General features: G+C 49.6%; 1 protein-coding gene across 2 annotated transcripts; it reads left to right on the forward strand.

Moving 5' to 3' along the window:
• Positions 1-288: 288 nt before the first annotated feature.
• On the forward strand, positions 289-12,263 carry hsd3b1 (hydroxy-delta-5-steroid dehydrogenase, 3 beta- and steroid delta-isomerase 1). Of its 2 annotated transcripts, XM_038801230.1 has the most exons (3): positions 289-487; positions 7,290-7,457; positions 11,164-12,263. In XM_038801230.1, exons 1-3 carry the CDS (start codon positions 334-336, stop codon positions 11,970-11,972), a joined length of 1,131 nt encoding a protein of 376 aa, XP_038657158.1. In that variant the 5' UTR covers positions 289-333; the 3' UTR covers positions 11,973-12,263. The 2 variants fall into 2 exon arrangements, with proteins under 2 accessions (XP_038657158.1, XP_038657159.1); XM_038801231.1 differs by lacking the exon at positions 7,290-7,457.
• Positions 12,264-17,994: the final 5,731 nt, after the last annotated feature.

Here is a 17,994-nt window from a genome sequence, read left to right on the forward strand (position 1 = left end):
AAAGTACTGGATCTAAATTATTTACTTTGGACTCGTTTTCTTTATTGGGCAAGTTTTATGCGGCATCTTTTGTGGCCATGAATTTGACGGATTTTTGCAAAATAATTAAGTAATTTGTCCTTGCTGATAGCCCCGAATGAATAAACGGTAATAGATGTAACAATCCTTGAATAGCTGGACACAGTTGGAATTACTTCCATTCAAGTATCAGTTAAGGGATGTATTTCAAGGTTAACACAGGCATATAAAACATAGTTAGCAACCATCACACAGTAGAGGCAGTGCAGTTTTGAGTTAGTTCACATCGCTGACAGTACATTCTAGATCAACACGATGCCCGTGGTTGGAGAGATCTACCTAGTTACTGGAGGCAATGGATTTCTTGGACAGGAAGTAATAAAGATTCTCATTGAAGAAAATAGTGGTGTCTCAGAAGTCAGGATATTGGACAAGGTGATACAACAGGACCTTTTGGAAAGATTGCAAGGTATGTATCATGAAGTATGCAACACTGCTATTCCAGTAAATACAATTATTATTCATTGCTTGTTTATACAAAAATGTGCAAATTCATCAATATGCAAACCACTTTAAAATTGTACAACATGAATATCAGATTATTTAATTTAAACACACACACACACACAAATGTTCTCTCGTATGAGACAAACTAAAAATAATTCAAGACCAGAATTGAAATCTCAGGCTTTGCTGTACTTTTCTAACGTCTCAAGGTTTTCAGTTCTTGTTTAAGTTATGCTTTCTTGAGAATTCTGCTGATGCTTTGGAACTGTGCAGTATAAACCAACCAGTGTTTTAGCATTGGACGGACTTGAGAGATACTTTCAAACCATCCCAAAAAAAGAAGTATACTTGGAAAGCTTGAATCATTTATTTATTGTAAACAAAAAATACTTTAAAATTTGAGTAAGAACAATTGTGTTTTTGCCAGATTTGCATTGCATATTGCTTGATTTTACGGATATAAAGAAATCAATCAGCTACTGTGCGGATCCTAAAACTGTTGTTCCTATGACGGTTATTAGTAAATGCCCTGCAACTGAGAGAAGCCCCAGTCATCACCAGTGAGCTCATCTCAGCTTAGGCAGCATGCTTTAGAGGCAACCCTGGGCTTTAGAGGGGAAAATCATGCAGGGTTCTTGTTCCTGATCTGAGTATGCCAAGTGCAGGTGGTTGTTATGTCGATGTTTGGTAAGCATGGGCATTGGACTTACAATAACCTGCTGAAACTCATGAACTGAGTCTATACATGTTGAATCGCTGTAGGATTGGGTGTAATAGGCTGAATGACTCCCTTTCTGGGCCTAGGACTGGATTCTCCGGTTCCCAAGCTGCGTATTTCTTGATGGCGTGCCGTTCGCTGACGGTGGGATTCTATACTTCCGCTGCTTTTCAATGGGATTTCCCATTAAAGCCACCCCATCCAGCTGGGAAACCTGTGGGTGGGGATGCGCTGCTGGTGGGAAAAGGGAATCGCAATGGCCATGAATTCTGACCCTAGTGTTTTCTATATTTCTTTAATGTGGAACCGTAGTCCAACATGAGTTTGTGCCTTCACGAGAGGATGGGAGAGGCAGGGGGGAAAATCTGTAAAGAAATGTTTCTGTGCGGAATTGAGTTTGGTTAGTAAGCGTATTTCAATCGAAGCTTGTCTGTAGTATTCTATTCAATCTTGTATTCGCATTCCTGAAAAGTTACAATTCCTAAGCCAGCCCTGAACCCAAGAAATAGGTCTTAACTCGCTGCTTTTCACTGAACAGAGAATATGCATCAGTCAACAATACAGGCAAATATGTATCAGTTCAAACAAGTACAAAAACATTTTTTTCACTTGCCAGAACTTTCCAAGTCTGATATTGCAGCAAATCTGGTACTGTTATATACCATTCTATTCATTATCTAATAATGTTGCTGGTTTGTAATGTCTGGTTGTTCAGAATTTTCCTCCCCGCTAGTACAGTCATATATTGGGTGGGAGACCTCCGGTGGTGGCATGCAGGTGGAAGTCGCACGCCGGGTGGCTCCTGCTCGAGGGTCTTGTTTTTGGAGTTTAATGCCGGGTTCCAGGGGCAATTTTTGGATAGCTGGGGCAGGAAGACATAAGGAAGGTGGGGAATGTTGAAGACCCAGAAAAAAAACTCTGTGAAGAAGGGGGCGAGCGAAAGTTTGCCGTCGAGTGAACGGTTCAGCCCAGCAGCAGGAAATATGGCAGAGGTTGGGTTGCTGGGTGGGGCAGAGCTGTTCACAGTAGAGACTTTGACCGAGGTGATGGCTGGAGAGTTTGAGAGGCAGTTCGCCAAACAATAGAGGTGATGCGTAAGGAGATGATGGCTGCGATGAAGGAGCTGGTGGAGGAGGCGATGGCCCTGGTGACGGCAGCAGTGTTGAAGACATCGGCTGAGGTACAGGGGCAAGGAGAGAAGTTAAAGGCGGTTAAGGAAGTTCTGTTGCAACATAGTGACCAGTTCACCTTGCTGGGTGAGGAGATGTGGAGGGGGGGGGGGGGGGGGGGGGGGGGGCGGAGACCAATAAAGGACTTAGAGCCAAGGTGGAGGACCTGGATAACAGGTCGAGGCAGCAGAATTTGAGAAATGTGAGCTTGATGGAGGGGGTGGAGGGCCTGAGGCCGACTGAGTAGAAGATGTTGGTGGGGTTGTTAGGGGAGGGTGAAGAACCCTCCCGGTATGAACTGGACAGGACTCATTGGTCGCTCAGGCCTAAACCGAAGACAAACGAGCTGACAACGCGGTCATAATTCGAGGTGCCCCTACTTTGAGATGGTGGAGGCGGCAAAGGCGTTCGTGACGGCTGATGGACTGGGGTTAAAATGTGTGAAGGGACTGGGGTTTGGGCCCGGACTGAAAGAAGCGGGGGGTGAAATGCTGTGAAAAAGCTTATTTCTTGTTGATGTACCATCAATTCGACTCAAGACACATTTAGGATCCGAACTGTGGCTTTAATCAGATAGTTGTTAGTCCGGTGGTCGACTACAGAGAATGGCCGACCGCCGGGAACGCTGGGTACTTATACCCCACCTCAGAGGCGGGGCCTACTTGCCCCTCGACCAATTGGAGAGCAGTCACATGACTAGTCCCAACCAATCGGACGAGAGGCACATGACCAGCCAGAGCCAATGGGAAGCCAATGCTCTGCACCAATGGCAGAGCTCATATCCATACCACCACACTTGTTTCAGGATGTTAATTTATTTTGTATTTGTGTGTGGAGGGGAGGGGGGGGGGGGGAGAACAGTTTAGGGTTTGGTTTTTGGGTTGCTCGATGGGGAAGGGTAGTGTACTCGCTGCTATGGGTTACAGTGGGTATGAAAATATTGAGCTTTTGGGGCAATGGCGTTTTTTCTGGGACACAGTCTTTGTGCACTCGTAATGCTCGAGTGTTTTTATTTTCAGAGATTGGGTCATGGGGGAGGGGACTGGAAGGGGGCGGGACTGTGCAGGGCCCTCCACCCTAGCAAGCAAAGGTTGGATAGTGAACGGGAGTATGATGGGGGAGAGGGGAAACGGCCATTCGAACCTGGTTGAACAGGTTTCAATGGGCCTGGGAGGTGTGAAAGGTGGGGGGATGGGATCAATACTAGGAGAGATGTTTTCAAGAGGAAGTGGATGCGGGATTCTTGGGTGGTGGGGGGAGAGATTTGACACAACAAAGGGACGGGATGGGTCAGGCCCAGTAGGCAGGACTTGGGGTTATGATGATGATGGATAGGAGGGGTGGGGGTGAGGTGAGAGACCCCCATCAGAATAGTAACATGGATCGTGAGGGGGTTAGGGGGACCGGTGAAGAGATCGAGGATATTTGCACATTTAAAGAGTCTAAAGGCCAATGATGCTGCAGGCGACCCATCTGAGGGTGAAGGATCAGGTGAGGCTTAGGAAGGACTGGGTGAGCCAGGTGTTCCATTCGGGGTTCAATAGTTGGGCTCGGGGGGTAGCGATGTTGGTGGGTAAGAGGGTGAGGTTCCAGATGGAGAAGGTGGTGGCGGACTGTGGGGGGGGGGGGGGGGGGGTGTAGGAACATGATTGTGACAGGGCATTAGAGGGGAGGTTGGTGGTATTGGCGCCAATTGGGATGATGCAAGGTTTGTGAAGAGGGCTGGGCTCCTGAGAGAGATGGGAGGAGGGGACTGGTGGAAGTTCCTGCACTCACGGGAGCGGGAGTATTCGTTTTTCTCCCCGGTACATAAAGTGTACTCAAGAATAGACATTTTTATGTCGGTGTATTCGGTGATAATGATTTTGGACCATGTGCCACATTGGGAGGATGTGGCTCTGGAGAAGGGGATGGCTCAGAGGCTGGGGTGGAGAATGTATGTGGAGCTTTTAGGGGACCGGTGATTTTGCGATAAGGTTGGGAAGGTGATGGAGGGATATATATGGGGTTTAATTGCACAGGGGAAGTTTCGCAGTCGGGTGGTTTGTGAGGCTCTGAAGCCAGTAGTAAGGGGGAGGTGGTCTGAGAACATGGGGAGAAGGCAGAGCATATGTTGGCTGGCCAGCTCCGGAGGGAGCCATGGCAAGGGAGATAGTTTAGGTGTGGGATAAGATGGGGAAGCTGGTAGTGGCCCTGGAGCATATCAAAAAAGTTTTTGAAGAGTTCAAAAAGAGATTTTTTTAGGTTGGAGCCACCGGGAGAGGATTGAGAGATGACAGAGTTCCTGGATGGATTGGAGTACCCGAAATTGGGTGAAGAGGACAGGACAGGTTTGGAGGTGAGGGAGTAGGCGGTGAAGGAGGCAATTGGGAGAATGCAGTCAGGGAAGGTGGCGGGCCCAGATGGGTTCCTAGTGGAATATTCTAAGAAGTTTCAGGTTAAGTTGGTGCTGCTGATGGTGGGAATATTTGAGGATACGATGAGGAGGGGTGCCTTGCCAGAGTCGTTGGGGCAGGCTTCGATTTCCCTGCTGTTAAAGAAGGATAAGGACCCAGTGGATTTTGGGTTCTATAGGCCCACATCCCTATTGAATGTAGATGCCAAGATATTGGCAAAGGTTCTGGCGGCAAGGTTGGAGGGTGTCTCCCGAAGGTGACAGGAGAGGATCAGACGGGGTTCCTGAAAGGAAGCCAGGTGTTTTCGAATGTGAGAAAGTTGTTAAAATGTGACCATGTCTCCGGCGGAAGGAAAGGAAACGGAGGTGGTAGTGGCACAGGATGCAGAGAAGTGGACCTCTTACTTTTTGGTCTTCTGCCTTCCTCCTTTTAAATAGCCAATAACAGCAGTCTGGCCAGGTAATGGGGAACGAGCAAGAATATAGTGATGACAAAGACACACTGTCTCTCATTTTCCCACTCGCAACCACCAACTCAGCTACACGGAGTCCTTACCTAAAGCTGTGGCTGCGGTCCTGAAAATCATAACTTTGAGTGAAATGATTAGAAGTGAATCATAGGCTCCCATTAGAATTAGGGTTAAAGCCACAGATAGATTCCTTTGGACAGTTGTTGCCCAGAATAACCAATGCATAAGTTGAAATACTGTACCATACGTGTGCAGCACTGAGCATTCCGAGGTGAAATAACTTGTAAAATAAAGTACATCACTGAATATAAACTAAATACAGTACAGTAGGAAGTCTTGTGGCGCAGTGGTAGCATCCTTGCCTCTGAGCTAGAATCTCTGTGGTCGAGACCCGCCCCAGGACTTGATGACCAAGGAGGGTGCAGTCAAACAGGTTGAATGCGTTAACCTGTAAGTCCTTCCAAACATGCTAATGACTGGCAGTAAGAGTGGGGAGTGTTGTGGTTTTATAGTGACTTCAGCTTTGAAGCTGAACAAGGCACTTTAAGATAATGCATACATGATATAATTGGTGATGACGTTATCGACTGTTTGCGTGGGTAACTGCGCAGAGTAGTCTTCGGCCTGTACTGAACACATCTCCTTAATAAAGCTTCTTAGTTTGTTGAACCTCTTGTGGCTCCCCCCGCTCAATCCTGCAAACACCAACACACAAAAGGGAAAGACTCCTGGTCAGCGTTTAATGTGGAATGATGCCCCTTGAGCTATAAGCCCCTGGTGACAGATTGGTGACCTGCTCCAGGAATTACTAGCTATGAGAACAATCAAAAGTCTGCCTTAATGTACCACTAGGTGTGGGAAGGGAATTGGAATTTGAACAGTACAGTACTTTTAGATCAGTGTTCTTCAAACTTTTTTCCGAGGACCCATTTTTACCAACCGGCCAACCTTCGCGACCCACGCCGGCCGACCTTTACGACCCACCATGTCCTCTTACCTTGTTTGCTGCTGACAAAAATGGAGGAAATGGTTTTGGGTCCCTTTGGCCCTCGTACACGCTCCTCCAATGGAACCTGTTGGATGAAGGTGAAGCCTTCCGGTGTCGGAAAGTAGGGAGTCTCCATCTGTCCAAAATTCTGCATTTTTTTCCTGTAAAACTTTATCAAATAAACCCCCCCCGAACTTGTAAAAAATTTTTAAATGAGTAAAATAAATGAATAAAGCTCCTCCAAACTTGTAAAACAAAAAGCTGCGACCGTTTAAAAAAAAAGCATCCGCACTGCGCATGCGTGCCCGATCATTGGCATGAATGCGCAATGTCTTGCGCATGCATGCCGATGATCTGGCACACATGGGCAGTGCGGTCGCTTTTTTACATGTTCGCAGTCATTTTGAAAGTTGCTGCGGCTGTTGTGCGCGGATTTGCGTGATCGGGAGCGCCGTGATGGACGGCTCCGCGACCTTCCCGACACCCGCCCACGACCCACCTGTGGGTTGCGCCCCCGAGTTTGACAATGCCAGTATTAGATTGACCAGGCCCCATCTAGTGGCAGAACTGGTTGGTGCAGGTAGTAAATTAAGTCCCAGGACTACTTGCAACCACCAGCCTCTCCCACTGAATAGAGCCCAGGGCTTCAGTTTGAGTTCAGAATGGGAGCTAGGGGAATGAAGTTGCTGCAAAATAGACCCTGGGGACTTATGTAACAATAGAGGGCAAGCAGCAAGGTCAGGAGGCAAGGCTGGAGCAGGGAGTGTTGGTGGCGGGGTCAGGGGACAGATGGCCAGGGCTGAAGCATTTGGGGGAAAGGTCATGTGCACATGCAGGCCATGGACGAGGAAGTCAATGACAAACAAGGTTAGAATAAAGCTGGCGATGTTCATTACTTTTGGTGTTGGCTTTTGGAGCAGCTAGAAGAAAATCAGGTTCTGTTGTCCGGAAAATAAAGCGTGAATATGCATTCAATAAATCTAATAATATTCTTCATATTTCCTTAATAACATTTGTTTCTCAGCATTGGCTGGAGGCAGAATTCAGCTGACGGTTTTCAAAGGAGATGTGAGAGATAAAGAGGTCCTGCAGAAAGCCTGCCAAGGGGTGACCTGTGTTATTCACGCTGCTTCTGTGATTGACATCTGGGGCTACATGAGCAACGAAGAACTAGAAGCTATCAATATTGAAGGTACAACTTGAGTTAAAGAAGAGCAAAGCATTGAAGAGTGCAGGATGTGACTGCACAGGAAAATTAGTTCAAATTTAATTCCTGTGCTCAGGTGATAAAGGGCGCAAAGAAGCAACACATATTTGGCCCCGAGGCCTTGCACCAGATTTGTGTCTGCTCCGGGTTTACTCTCAGCCTGACACTAATTTTATATACTTGGGAGGAATTGCAAAAATTGGATGGTTTTCATCATTAGATGATACCATCGCTGTTAACTTATAAAACCTGGAGTGCAGCTCAGTGCTGCAGCCCACCAGAAGTACTCTTAAAGCCCAACTCTTTTGAAATTGTATGCAGCTTCATACTTGGACTTTTGTTGTGCTGTTTAAATTGCTTTTTTGTCCTGAGATCTTCTTTGGATTGAATAATTAGTTTGTTGCCTTTCTGTTTGCTGGCATTTAAGTTTTACTTCTTCCCATTTAAATTAGTTTGAGACAGCTACATGCATCCTGTTGGTTCTCTCTTGGGAATTCCCATTCTCCAGCAGAAAAGGGATTTTACAGCCAGGAACAGAGGCAGGTGTGCCTGCGGGAGACTCACCAAATCTGAGTGTAGATCTTGCCACAGGCTCCTGAAGATGCCCGAGGAGCTGTGTCTCTACTGGGATGCAGTCACGTAACCCAGTTGTCACCTGCAACTGAATCTCCAACTCCAGAAGGTGAAGCATCAATTGACCTTGACCTAAGCAAGCACTATCTCAGAGATAGTGGCTGTGGGGAGCAGATAGATCACGGGGTTGGGGACACTGGGTGTACTTTCTGGTAAGTGTGTTGTGCCCAGAGAAACACTTCTGCTCCTTCTAGCCCACAGCATGTGTAAAGACACTTACCTTAGCTCTTAGAACATAGAACAGTACAGCACAGAACAGGCCCTTCGGCCCTCAATGTTGTGCCGAGCCATGATCACCCTACTCAAACCCACGTATCCACCATATACCCGTAACCCAACAACCCCCCCCCTTAATCTTACCTTTATTAGGACACTACGGGCAATTTAGCATGGCCAATCCACCTAACCCGCACATCTTTGGACTGTGGGAGGAAACCGGAGCACCCGGAGGAAACCCACGCACACAGGGGGAGGACGTGCAGACTCCACACAGACAGTGACCCAGCCGGGAATCGAACCTGGGACCCTGGAGCTGTGAAGCATTTATGCTAACCACCATGCTACCCTGCTGCCCATCTTGTTGCCTCTTTGCACTAGCTGTGTTATGTGAGTCAGGGGAACCAGGTTGACTATAGTTAAAAATAAAATCACTGTTGAAATTAAAATATTTAAATAAGCTGACCCACTTGTTGAGAGCAGATTGCCCTGTCCCTCATCCTACCTCTGTTAAACTTGGAAATTGTTTGGTTGGGTTTCCTGTTTCAGATTTTTGTCTTTTTAACCTCCCATCTGAACCAAGCCCACCCATTTTGGGAGGTTAATATATAAGCATTGTAGAATCTGAGCCATGAATCTTTATGTTAGAGCTAATTTAACTGCTCTATATATCATAGAAATATAAAATGGCTCCAGCACAGAAGGAGGCCATTCAGTCCATTTGTCCATGCTGGCTTCCTGCAAGAGCAATCAGCTAATCCCATTTCCCTGCCCTTTCTCTGCAGCCCTGTACTTTGCTTATCTTCAGGAGATCACCCAATTTCCTTTTCAAGGTGGAACTGAGTCTGTCTCCACTACACTCTGAGGTAGTGCGTTAGGGATCCGAATCTGGCGGGAGCAATGGGCGAACATGTAGCAGATTAAATTTAAAGCAGTTCAGTGTTAAGATTCATCATAACTTCCTTGCTTTTGTGTTCTTGCCTCTATTTATAAAGCCAAGGATTCTGTATGCTTTATTAACTACTTCCTCAATCTGCCCTGCCAAATTTAGGCCGGCACGGTAGCACAATGGTTAGCACTGTGGCTTCACAGTCCCAGAGTCCCAGGTTCGATTCCCGGCTTGGGTCACTGTCTGTGCGGAGTCTGCAAGTTCTCCCTGTGTCTGCATGGGTTTCCTCCGGGTGCTCCGGTTTCCTCCCACAAGTCCCGAAAGACGTACTTGTTAGGCAAATTGGACATTCTGAATTCTCTCTGTGTACCTGAACAGGCACCAGGGGTTTTCCACAGTAACTTCATGGCAGTATTAATGTAAGCCTACTTGTGACCATAAAGATTATTAAAATTAACAATTTGCGTACATACCTCTGCTCCTGCACCTTATAGAGTAGTTCCATATTTATTTCAGATGTAACCTTCCAATACTTCCTACCAAAATGCCCCATTTCACACTACTCTGCATTCAATTTCAGATGCCTTGGGCGCGATTCTCCGCAAATGCGGCGAGTCGTAAAGGCTGCCGTGAAACTGGCCGTGTTTCACGGCAGCCTCCGCGCCCCCTTCCGTGACCCGATTCTCCCCCCCCCGGGCGGGGCTAGCAGCGCGTCCCCATGAAGCACGGCATTGCGGGCTTAGCGACCGTCGCTAAGCCCGCGTGCCAAGCGTCACGGCGGCTGACACGCACGATGACGTCAGCCGCGCATGCGCGGGTTGGATGGCTTCAACCCGCGCATGCGCGGATGATGCCATCACGCATATGCGTCAAACCCGTGCATGCGCGGGCCGTCATGCCCCTCAGCCGCCCCGCGGACTGATCCTGCGGGGCGACGGAGGAACAAATACACGGCCGTGCCAATCAGTGTCATGGTTGTCCGGGACGGCACTTTGCTGCCGTTTTCATGAACGGTGAGAGCAGGTGTGTTTGCGTTCGTGAAAACGGCTGTAAAGGCCTGGGAACTCGGCCCATCGGCCTGGGGAGAATCGCTGTTTGCCGTAAAAAACGGTGAGCAGCAATTTCGTGTCGTGGGGCAGTCGTGGTGTTGGGGGGGGGGAGAATAGCGGGAGGTCGGGAAAAATGTCGGGAAGGCCCTCCCGCTATTCTCTGACCCGTCGTGGGCAGCGGAGAATCGCGCCCCATGTGTCCATAAGACCATAAGACATACAACCAGAATTAGGCCATTCGGTCCATCAGGTCTGTTCTGTCATTCAATCATGACTGAGACGTTTCTCATCCCCACAACCCTGCCTTCTCCCCAAAACCCTTGATCCCCTTATTCATCAAATATCCTCAAATGTATCCTCTCCCCAATGTCCTCTATCCCTCCTGTCAGTGTGCTGCCCATCCCTTCCATCAGCCTGTTTATGGCCCCTTGAAATATATCATTATCTTGCTCATCATTTGTAATACTTCCAAATTTTCTGTTATCTACAAATTTTGAAATGGTGCCCTGTTCCCCCAAGTCTAAGACATGAATATAGTTAAAGAAAAGCAGTGGTCCTGATAAGGATCTATGGCGAACCCTATTGTGTACTTTCATCCAATCTGAAAAACAGCTGTGGGATAGCAACTTGTACAGTACAGCTTTATTACAAAAGTATTTAAGAGTGTGAATACAACATATATCTGAACAAATTGTACGCTAGATTTGACAGCCCCTTAAATTCTAACAATATTATGTTTCTATATCAATTATCCACGTTTAAAATGATGATAAAAGTTTCTTGCACTCTTCTGTTCTCCCCATGATAAATAGTGTATTTCTTTCTCTTTTTTATTGCATGCTTGAATGTTTTTTGTTTCTTTTTTATTGGCCTTGAATGATATTTTTTCATTTCAATTTGGCAGGAACTCGTCTTTTGTTAGAAATCTGTATTCAGCAGAACGTGGAATGTTTCATCTACACCAGTAGTGTGGAGGTGGTGGGACCAAATGTAAGAGGTGATCCAATCTGTAATGGCGATGAAGATATGGTCTACCCTGGCAAACTAAAGTTTCTGTACAGCAGAACAAAGTATGCCGCAGAACAATTAGTCCTGGCAACAAATGAATGCCTCCTACCTAACGGTGAGCAGATAATAACCTGTGCCTTGCGTCCCATGTATATCTATGGAGAAAATTGCCGCTTTATGGTAACGCACTTGGATGAAGGAATCATCAATGGAGATGTTCTGCAGAGAACTTCCAAGAAGCAAGCTCTCGTAAACCCAGTTTACGTTGGCAATGTAGCTTGGGCTCATCTTTTAGCAGCCAAAGCTATGAAAGACAAGGACAAGAAGAAAATTGTTGGTGGAAAGTTCTATTACATCACAGATGATACCCCACACATGAGCTACTCAGATTTTAACCATGAGGTGATGGGCCCTCTGGGGTTTAAAATTCCAGAAAAGCTTAACAAGCCTCTGCTGCTCATGTACTTCATTGCTTTCACACTGGAGATGATTCAGATTTTGCTCAAGCCATTTATCAGATATATTCCCAAGACAAACCGACACCTTATTACAATGCTCAACACAAAATTCACCTTTGTCAGCCACAAAGCCCGCAATGATTTTGACTACATACCACGTTACAGTTGGGACGTAGCAAAAAAGCAGACCACCACCTGGTTGGCTTCAATTGTACAAGATCGGCGAGACATTTTAAATAAAAAATAACACTAGAACTACAGGAGCAAAAGCCTTGGAGAATTACATTTGAAATTCTGATTTTGGTGCAGTAGTTATTGTTTTTATATAAAATTCATGGGTGAGAAATTGGGCTCATTAGCACCTATTTCTGGGCATGACAAGTACTTGTAGAGCTCCAAAATGGGGTCCACACTGTGTACACACACTTGTGAATTAGTGAAATGCCATGCAGTTGAGGATTTTGGACATAGATCATAGAATTTACAGTGCAGAAGGGGGCCATTCGGCCCATCAAGTCTGCACTGGCTCTTGGAAAGAGCACCCTACCAAGGTCAACACCTCCTCCCTATCCCAATAACCCAGTAACCCCACCCAACACTAAGGGAAATTTTGGACACTAAGGGCAATTTATCATGGCCAATCCACCTTGGACATGAGTCCAAAGATGTGCAGGTTATGTGGATTGGCCATATTAAATTGCCCCTTAGTGTCCAAAAGGTTAGCTGGAGTTACTGGGTTGCGGGGATAGGGTGGGGGAGTGGGTCTACATAGGGTGCTTTATCGGAGGGTCGGTGTAGACTCATCAAGCCAAATGGCCTCCTTCTGGAATGCAGGGATTTTATTTTAGCTCACTAGGTTCACTGAAGTATGCAGCATGGGCCGATTATGTCAATCAGTGTTTCATACTGATTTTACCTCAACGGGGCCATTTTCAGCTCACTGCTCCAGCTAATATCCTTTAACCTCACATAATTGAACAAATAGTTAATAACAGGAAGGATCCCTTCACCAGAAGTATATCCAGGGATCACCAACTACTTACAGGTTAGTTGCTGGGTGATTACCTCTTATTGTTGCTTCGATTCTACAAATGTTTTGCGATTTCTATAACTGATTCAAGCTCTGATAGTTACCATGGGATGGAATGGTGCTGACAGACTTTTTTGGATTTCTCTTGTTCCAGATATGTCTTTTAAATACAGTATGACTTGAAGAATGAAGAGGTCATGCAGAGCAGGACAGGCTGCTGGAAAAAAGGGGGGGGGGGGGTGCGGGGTGGTGGGGGCAGGGGGCGGGGAAGTGTTGAGGGTTATCTAACATAAAGCCATATCAGCCTAAGATGTCAGGGAGCAATTTTGTTCCCTGAACCTTAGTGAGGAACATAGCGTTAAACAGCTCTGCTTCAATCAGTGGGTACTCACTAAAATCTGGCAACTACTGCAGCCACAACTGTAATCTTGTAGCAGGGAGAGGGCAGTGGCTATGAGAGTAACTAGCAATGAACCTGACTCCTTCCAGTCTTCACCTGGACACGTTTGCACCATTTTGCAATTTGTTATCCACTGCTGCATAAGGGAAGTCACTGGTGCTCCTTATTACTACATTTAATTTCTTCCTTAGCGTAGGGTGATGCAATCTGTTGGTAACATAGCGGTAGTGGCACAATAGCTTTTTTTTTAAAAATAATTTTTATTGAAATTTTTCGATACAAACATTTACCCCTATTACATTTTAAATTATAACACCACAAGTCCCCCCTGGAAAAAACCTCCCCACGCCCTCCCCCGCGCGCACCCCCCCACCCTCCCTCCCCCCCCCCCCCCCCCCCCCCCCGCGCTATCAGTCTAGCAACCAAACCGTTTTTCCCTTTCTGCCGATGGCCTCGGGCAGTCATTGCCCGCGACCCCCCGCTGACGTGCTCCCTTCGTTGCTATCCCCCCCCCCCCCCCCTTTTCTCCCCGGGTTGCTGCTGTTCCGGCCTCCGGTTCCTATCTCTGATCCAGAAAGTCAAGGAAGGGCTGCCACCGCCGGAAGAACCCCTGTACCGACCCTCTCAGGGCGAATTTGATTCTTTCCAATTGGATGAAGCTTGCCATGTCGTTTAACCAGGTGTTAACGCTTGGTGGCCTTGTGTCCCTCCACTGAATCAAGATCCTTCTCCGAGCTACCAAGGACGCAAAGGCCAATATTCCGGCCTCCCTTGTCTCCTGTACTCCTGGCTCCACCCCAACCCCAAAAATCGCTAGCCCCCACCCTGGTTTGACCCTGGTTCCCACCACTCTCGATACCGTCCCCGCCACCCCCTCCCAGAACTCTTCCAGTGCCGGACACATCCAGAACATATGTACATGGTTCGCAGGGCTTCCCGAACACCTAACACACCTGTCCTCCCCCCCGAAGAACCGACTCATCCTAGTCCCCGTCATATGGGCTCTGTGCAGCACCTTAAATTGGATGAGGCCCAACCTTGCGCACGACGACGACGAATTGACCCTCTCTAGGGCATCCGCCCATGTCCCATCTTCTATCTGCTCTCCCAGCTCCGCTTCCCACTTGTCTTTCAGCTCCTCTATCGGTACCTCCTCCACCTCCTGCATTATTTTGTAGATGTCCGAGACCTTCCCTTCTCCGACCCAGGCCCCTGACAGCACCCTATCACTCGCCCCTCCATCGGGAAGCAAGGGGAATCCTTCCACCTGTCGTCTGGCAAATGCCTTCACCTGCAGGTATCTAAACGTGTTCCCCGGGGGGAGCTCAAATTTCTCCTCCAGCTCTCCCAGGCTCGCAAACCTCCCCTCTATGAACATGTCCCTCAGTTGCCTGATGCCCGCCCTGTGCCAGCTCTGGAATCCCCCGCCAGTGTTCCCCGGGACAAATCTGTGGTTCCCTCTCAGTGGCGCCGCCATCAGACCCCCCACTTCCCCCCTGTGTCGCCTCCACTGCCCCCAGATTTTGAGGGTGGCCGCCACTACCGGACTCGTGGTATACCTTGTGGGGGGGAGCGGCCATGGTGCCGTTACTAGCGCCCCCAGGCTTGTATTGCCGCAGGACGCCCTCTCCATACGTTTCCAAGCTGCCCCCTCCCCCTCCATCACCCACTTGCGCACCATCGATGCGTTCGCCGCCCAGTAGTATCCGGAAAGATTGGGTAGCGCTAATCCTCCACTGTCCCTACTCCGTTCCAAGAAAATCCTTCTCACTCTAGGGGTGCCATGCGCCCACACATAGCCCATAATGCTGCTAGTTACCTTCTTGAAGAAGGCCCTGGGGAGGAAGATGGGCAAGCACTGGAACAGAAACAAGAACCTCGGGAGGACCGTCATTTTGACTGACTGCACCCTCCCTGCTAGCGACAGCGGTACCATGTCCCACCTCTTGAACTCCTCCTCCATCTGCTCCACCAGCCTTGAAAAGTTCAGCTTGTGGAGGGTCCCCCAGTTCCTTGCCACCTGCACCCCCAAGTACCTGAAGCTCTTTACTGCTCTCCTAAAGGGGAGCCGCCCAATTCCCTCCCCCTGATCTCCCGGGTGTATCACAAAGACCTCACTTTTACCCACATTTAATTTATATCCCGAAAAGTCTCCATACTCCGCTAGTATTTCCATTACCTCCGGCATTCCCCCTTCCGGATCCGCCACATACAACAACAAATCATCCGCATAGAGTGATACCCGATGTTCCTCCCCTCCCCTTGTCAGTCCTCTCCACCCCCCTGAACCCCTCAGTGCCATCGCCAACGGTTCGATCGCTAATGCAAATAGTAAGGGGGATAGGGGGCATCCCTGCCTGGTACCTCGATGGAGCCCAAAATACTCCGACCTCCTCCCGTTTGTAACCACACTCGCCATCGGGGCCGAATACAGCAGCTTCACCCACTTGATAAATCCCTCCCCAAACCCAAACCGTTCCAGCGTCTCCCACAGGTATTCCCACTCCACCCTATCGAATGGCTTCTCCGCATCCAGTGCTACCACTATCTCAGCCTCCCCCTCCACTGCAGGCATCATAATTACATTCAACAGCCTCCGGACATTTGTATTAAGTTGTCGTCCCTTTACGAAACCCGTCTGGTCCTCATGGATTACCCCTGGCACACAATCCTCTATTCTGGTTGCCAGGACCTTTGCCAACAGTTTGGCATCTACATTCAAGAGGGAGATAGGCCTATAGGACCCGCACTGTACAGGGTCTTTGTCCCGCTTCAGGATCAAGGAGATCAGGGCCTGTGACATTGTCGGGGGCAGAGCCCCCCCCTCTCGCGCCTCATTGAAGGCTCGCACCAGCACTGGACCCACCAAGTCCACATACTTCTTATAAAATTCCACCGGGAACCCATCCGGCCCCGGCGCCTTCCCCGCCTGCATCTGGCCTATCCCTTTAACTAGTTCCTGCAGCTCTATCGGCGCCCCCAGCCCCTCCACCCGTTCCTCCTGGACCTTTGGGAACCTCAATCTATCGAGGAAGTTCTCCATTCCCCCCCTCCTCCTGGGCGGCTCAGACCGGTACAATTCCCTGTAGAAATCCCTGAAGACCCCGTTCACCTCTTGCCCCTTCTGCACTACGTTCCCTCCCTTCTCTCTCACTCCCCCAATCTCTCTGGCTGCATCTCGCTTGCGCAGCTGGTGTGCTAGCATCCTGCTCGCCTTTTCCCCGTACTCATAGACCGCACCCTGTGCCCTTCTCCATTGCGTCTCCGCCTTCCTAGTGGTCAGTAGGTCAAACTGGGCCTGTAAACTGCGCCGCTCCCTCAACAGCCCCTCCTCTGGTATCTCCGCATATCTCCTGTCCACTTCTATAAGTTCCCCCACCAGTCTCTCCCTCTCCTGCCTCTCCTTCCTTTCTCTGTGTGCCCTTATGGAGATCAGCTCTCCTCTGATCACTGCTTTCAGGGCCTCCCAGACTACCCCCACCTTCACCTCGCCCGTGTCGTTCGTGCCCAGATATCTCTCAATGCCCTTCCGGACCCTTCCGCACACCTCATCGTCCGCCAGCAGCCCCACATCCAGGCGCCACAGCGGGCGCTGGTCCCGTGCTTCCCCCAGTTCTACCTCTACCCAGTGTGGTGCATGGTCCGAAATCGCAATGGCCGAGTACTCCGTGTCCTGCACTCTCGAAATCAGCCCCCTGCTCAGTACAAAAAAGTCTATTCTGGAGTACACCCTGTGGACGTGGGAGAAAAAAGAATACTCCCTCGCCCTTGGCCTGCCAAATCTCCAAGGGTCTACCCCCCCCATCTGCTCCATGAACCCCCTTAGCACCTCCGCCGCTGCCGGCCTCCTATTCGTCCTGGAACTCGATCTGTCCAGCCCAGGGTCGAGCACTGTGTTGAAGTCCCCCCCCATGATCAGGCCTCCTGCCTCCAGACCCGGAATGAGGCCCAACAGGCGCCTCATAAAACCCGCGTCATCCCAATTCGGGGCATATACATTTACCAGCACCACATTCTCTCCCTGCAGCCTACCCTTCACCATCACGTACCTACCCTCCTTATCTGCTACCACCTGCGCCGCCACGAACGACACCCTCTTTCCCACCAAAATCGCCACCCCCCGGTTCTTTGCGTCCAAGCCTGAGTGGAACACCTGTCCCACCCACCCCCTTCTCAGGCGCACCTGGTCTACTACTCTCAAGTGAGTCTCCTGCAACATTGCCACATCCGCCTGCAGTCCCTTTAGGTGTGAAAAAACCCTTGATCTCTTGACCGGTCCGTTCAGCCCCCTCACATTCCAAGTAATCAACCGGGTCGCGGAGCGACCCGTCCCTTTCCCCTGTCTATTAGCCATGTTCTGTCCCCTGTTTGCCCCGGGTCGACCCTCCCCTTCTGACCCGTTCCCCATGGCGATGGCCCCCCCCCCTCTCTCCTCCCGTTCTTCCCTTCCCGTCCTCAGCCTTTCCAGCAGCAACCCGGTATCCCCCCCTAACCCCCCCCCCCCCCCCCCCCCCCCCCTGGCTAGGACCCCTCCTAGCCGCAGTGTATCCACCATCGTACTCCCGAGAGTCAGCTGGTTTTCGCTGACCCGGCTGCCCCTGCCACACTCCGACTCCTCCCGATGTGGGGGGGGAGGGGCCTCCCCCCCCCCCTTGCCATCCCTCTCTGACTCCGCTTCAGCGCGGAAAAAGCCGCCATTGCTGGCCACACCCCACTCTTCTCTCCTCCCCCTTCCTCCGTCCCGCGCGCGGGAAACAGGGGAGAGCCCGCGCTTTCGCCCGGCCACACCCTACCCCGCCATCTTCAATTCCACCCCCGTCCCCACCCCCACCGATAACA

This window comes from Scyliorhinus canicula, chromosome 7 (assembly GCF_902713615.1).
Source record: "Scyliorhinus canicula chromosome 7, sScyCan1.1, whole genome shotgun sequence".
In the NCBI taxonomy this organism is placed as follows: domain Eukaryota; kingdom Metazoa; phylum Chordata; class Chondrichthyes; order Carcharhiniformes; family Scyliorhinidae; genus Scyliorhinus; species Scyliorhinus canicula.

Excerpts from the sequence above, each read along its gene's own strand:
- hsd3b1 (XM_038801230.1), top strand. The coding sequence starts at position 334 with ATGCCCGTGGTTGGAGAGATCTACCTAGTTACTGGAGGCAATGGATTT. Across the intron at positions 488-7,289 it reads CCTTTTGGAAAGATTGCAAG|CATTGGCTGGAGGCAGAATT; the intron begins GTATGTATCATG and ends TTTGTTTCTCAG. Across the intron at positions 7,458-11,163 it reads AGAAGCTATCAATATTGAAG|GAACTCGTCTTTTGTTAGAA; the intron begins GTACAACTTGAG and ends TCAATTTGGCAG.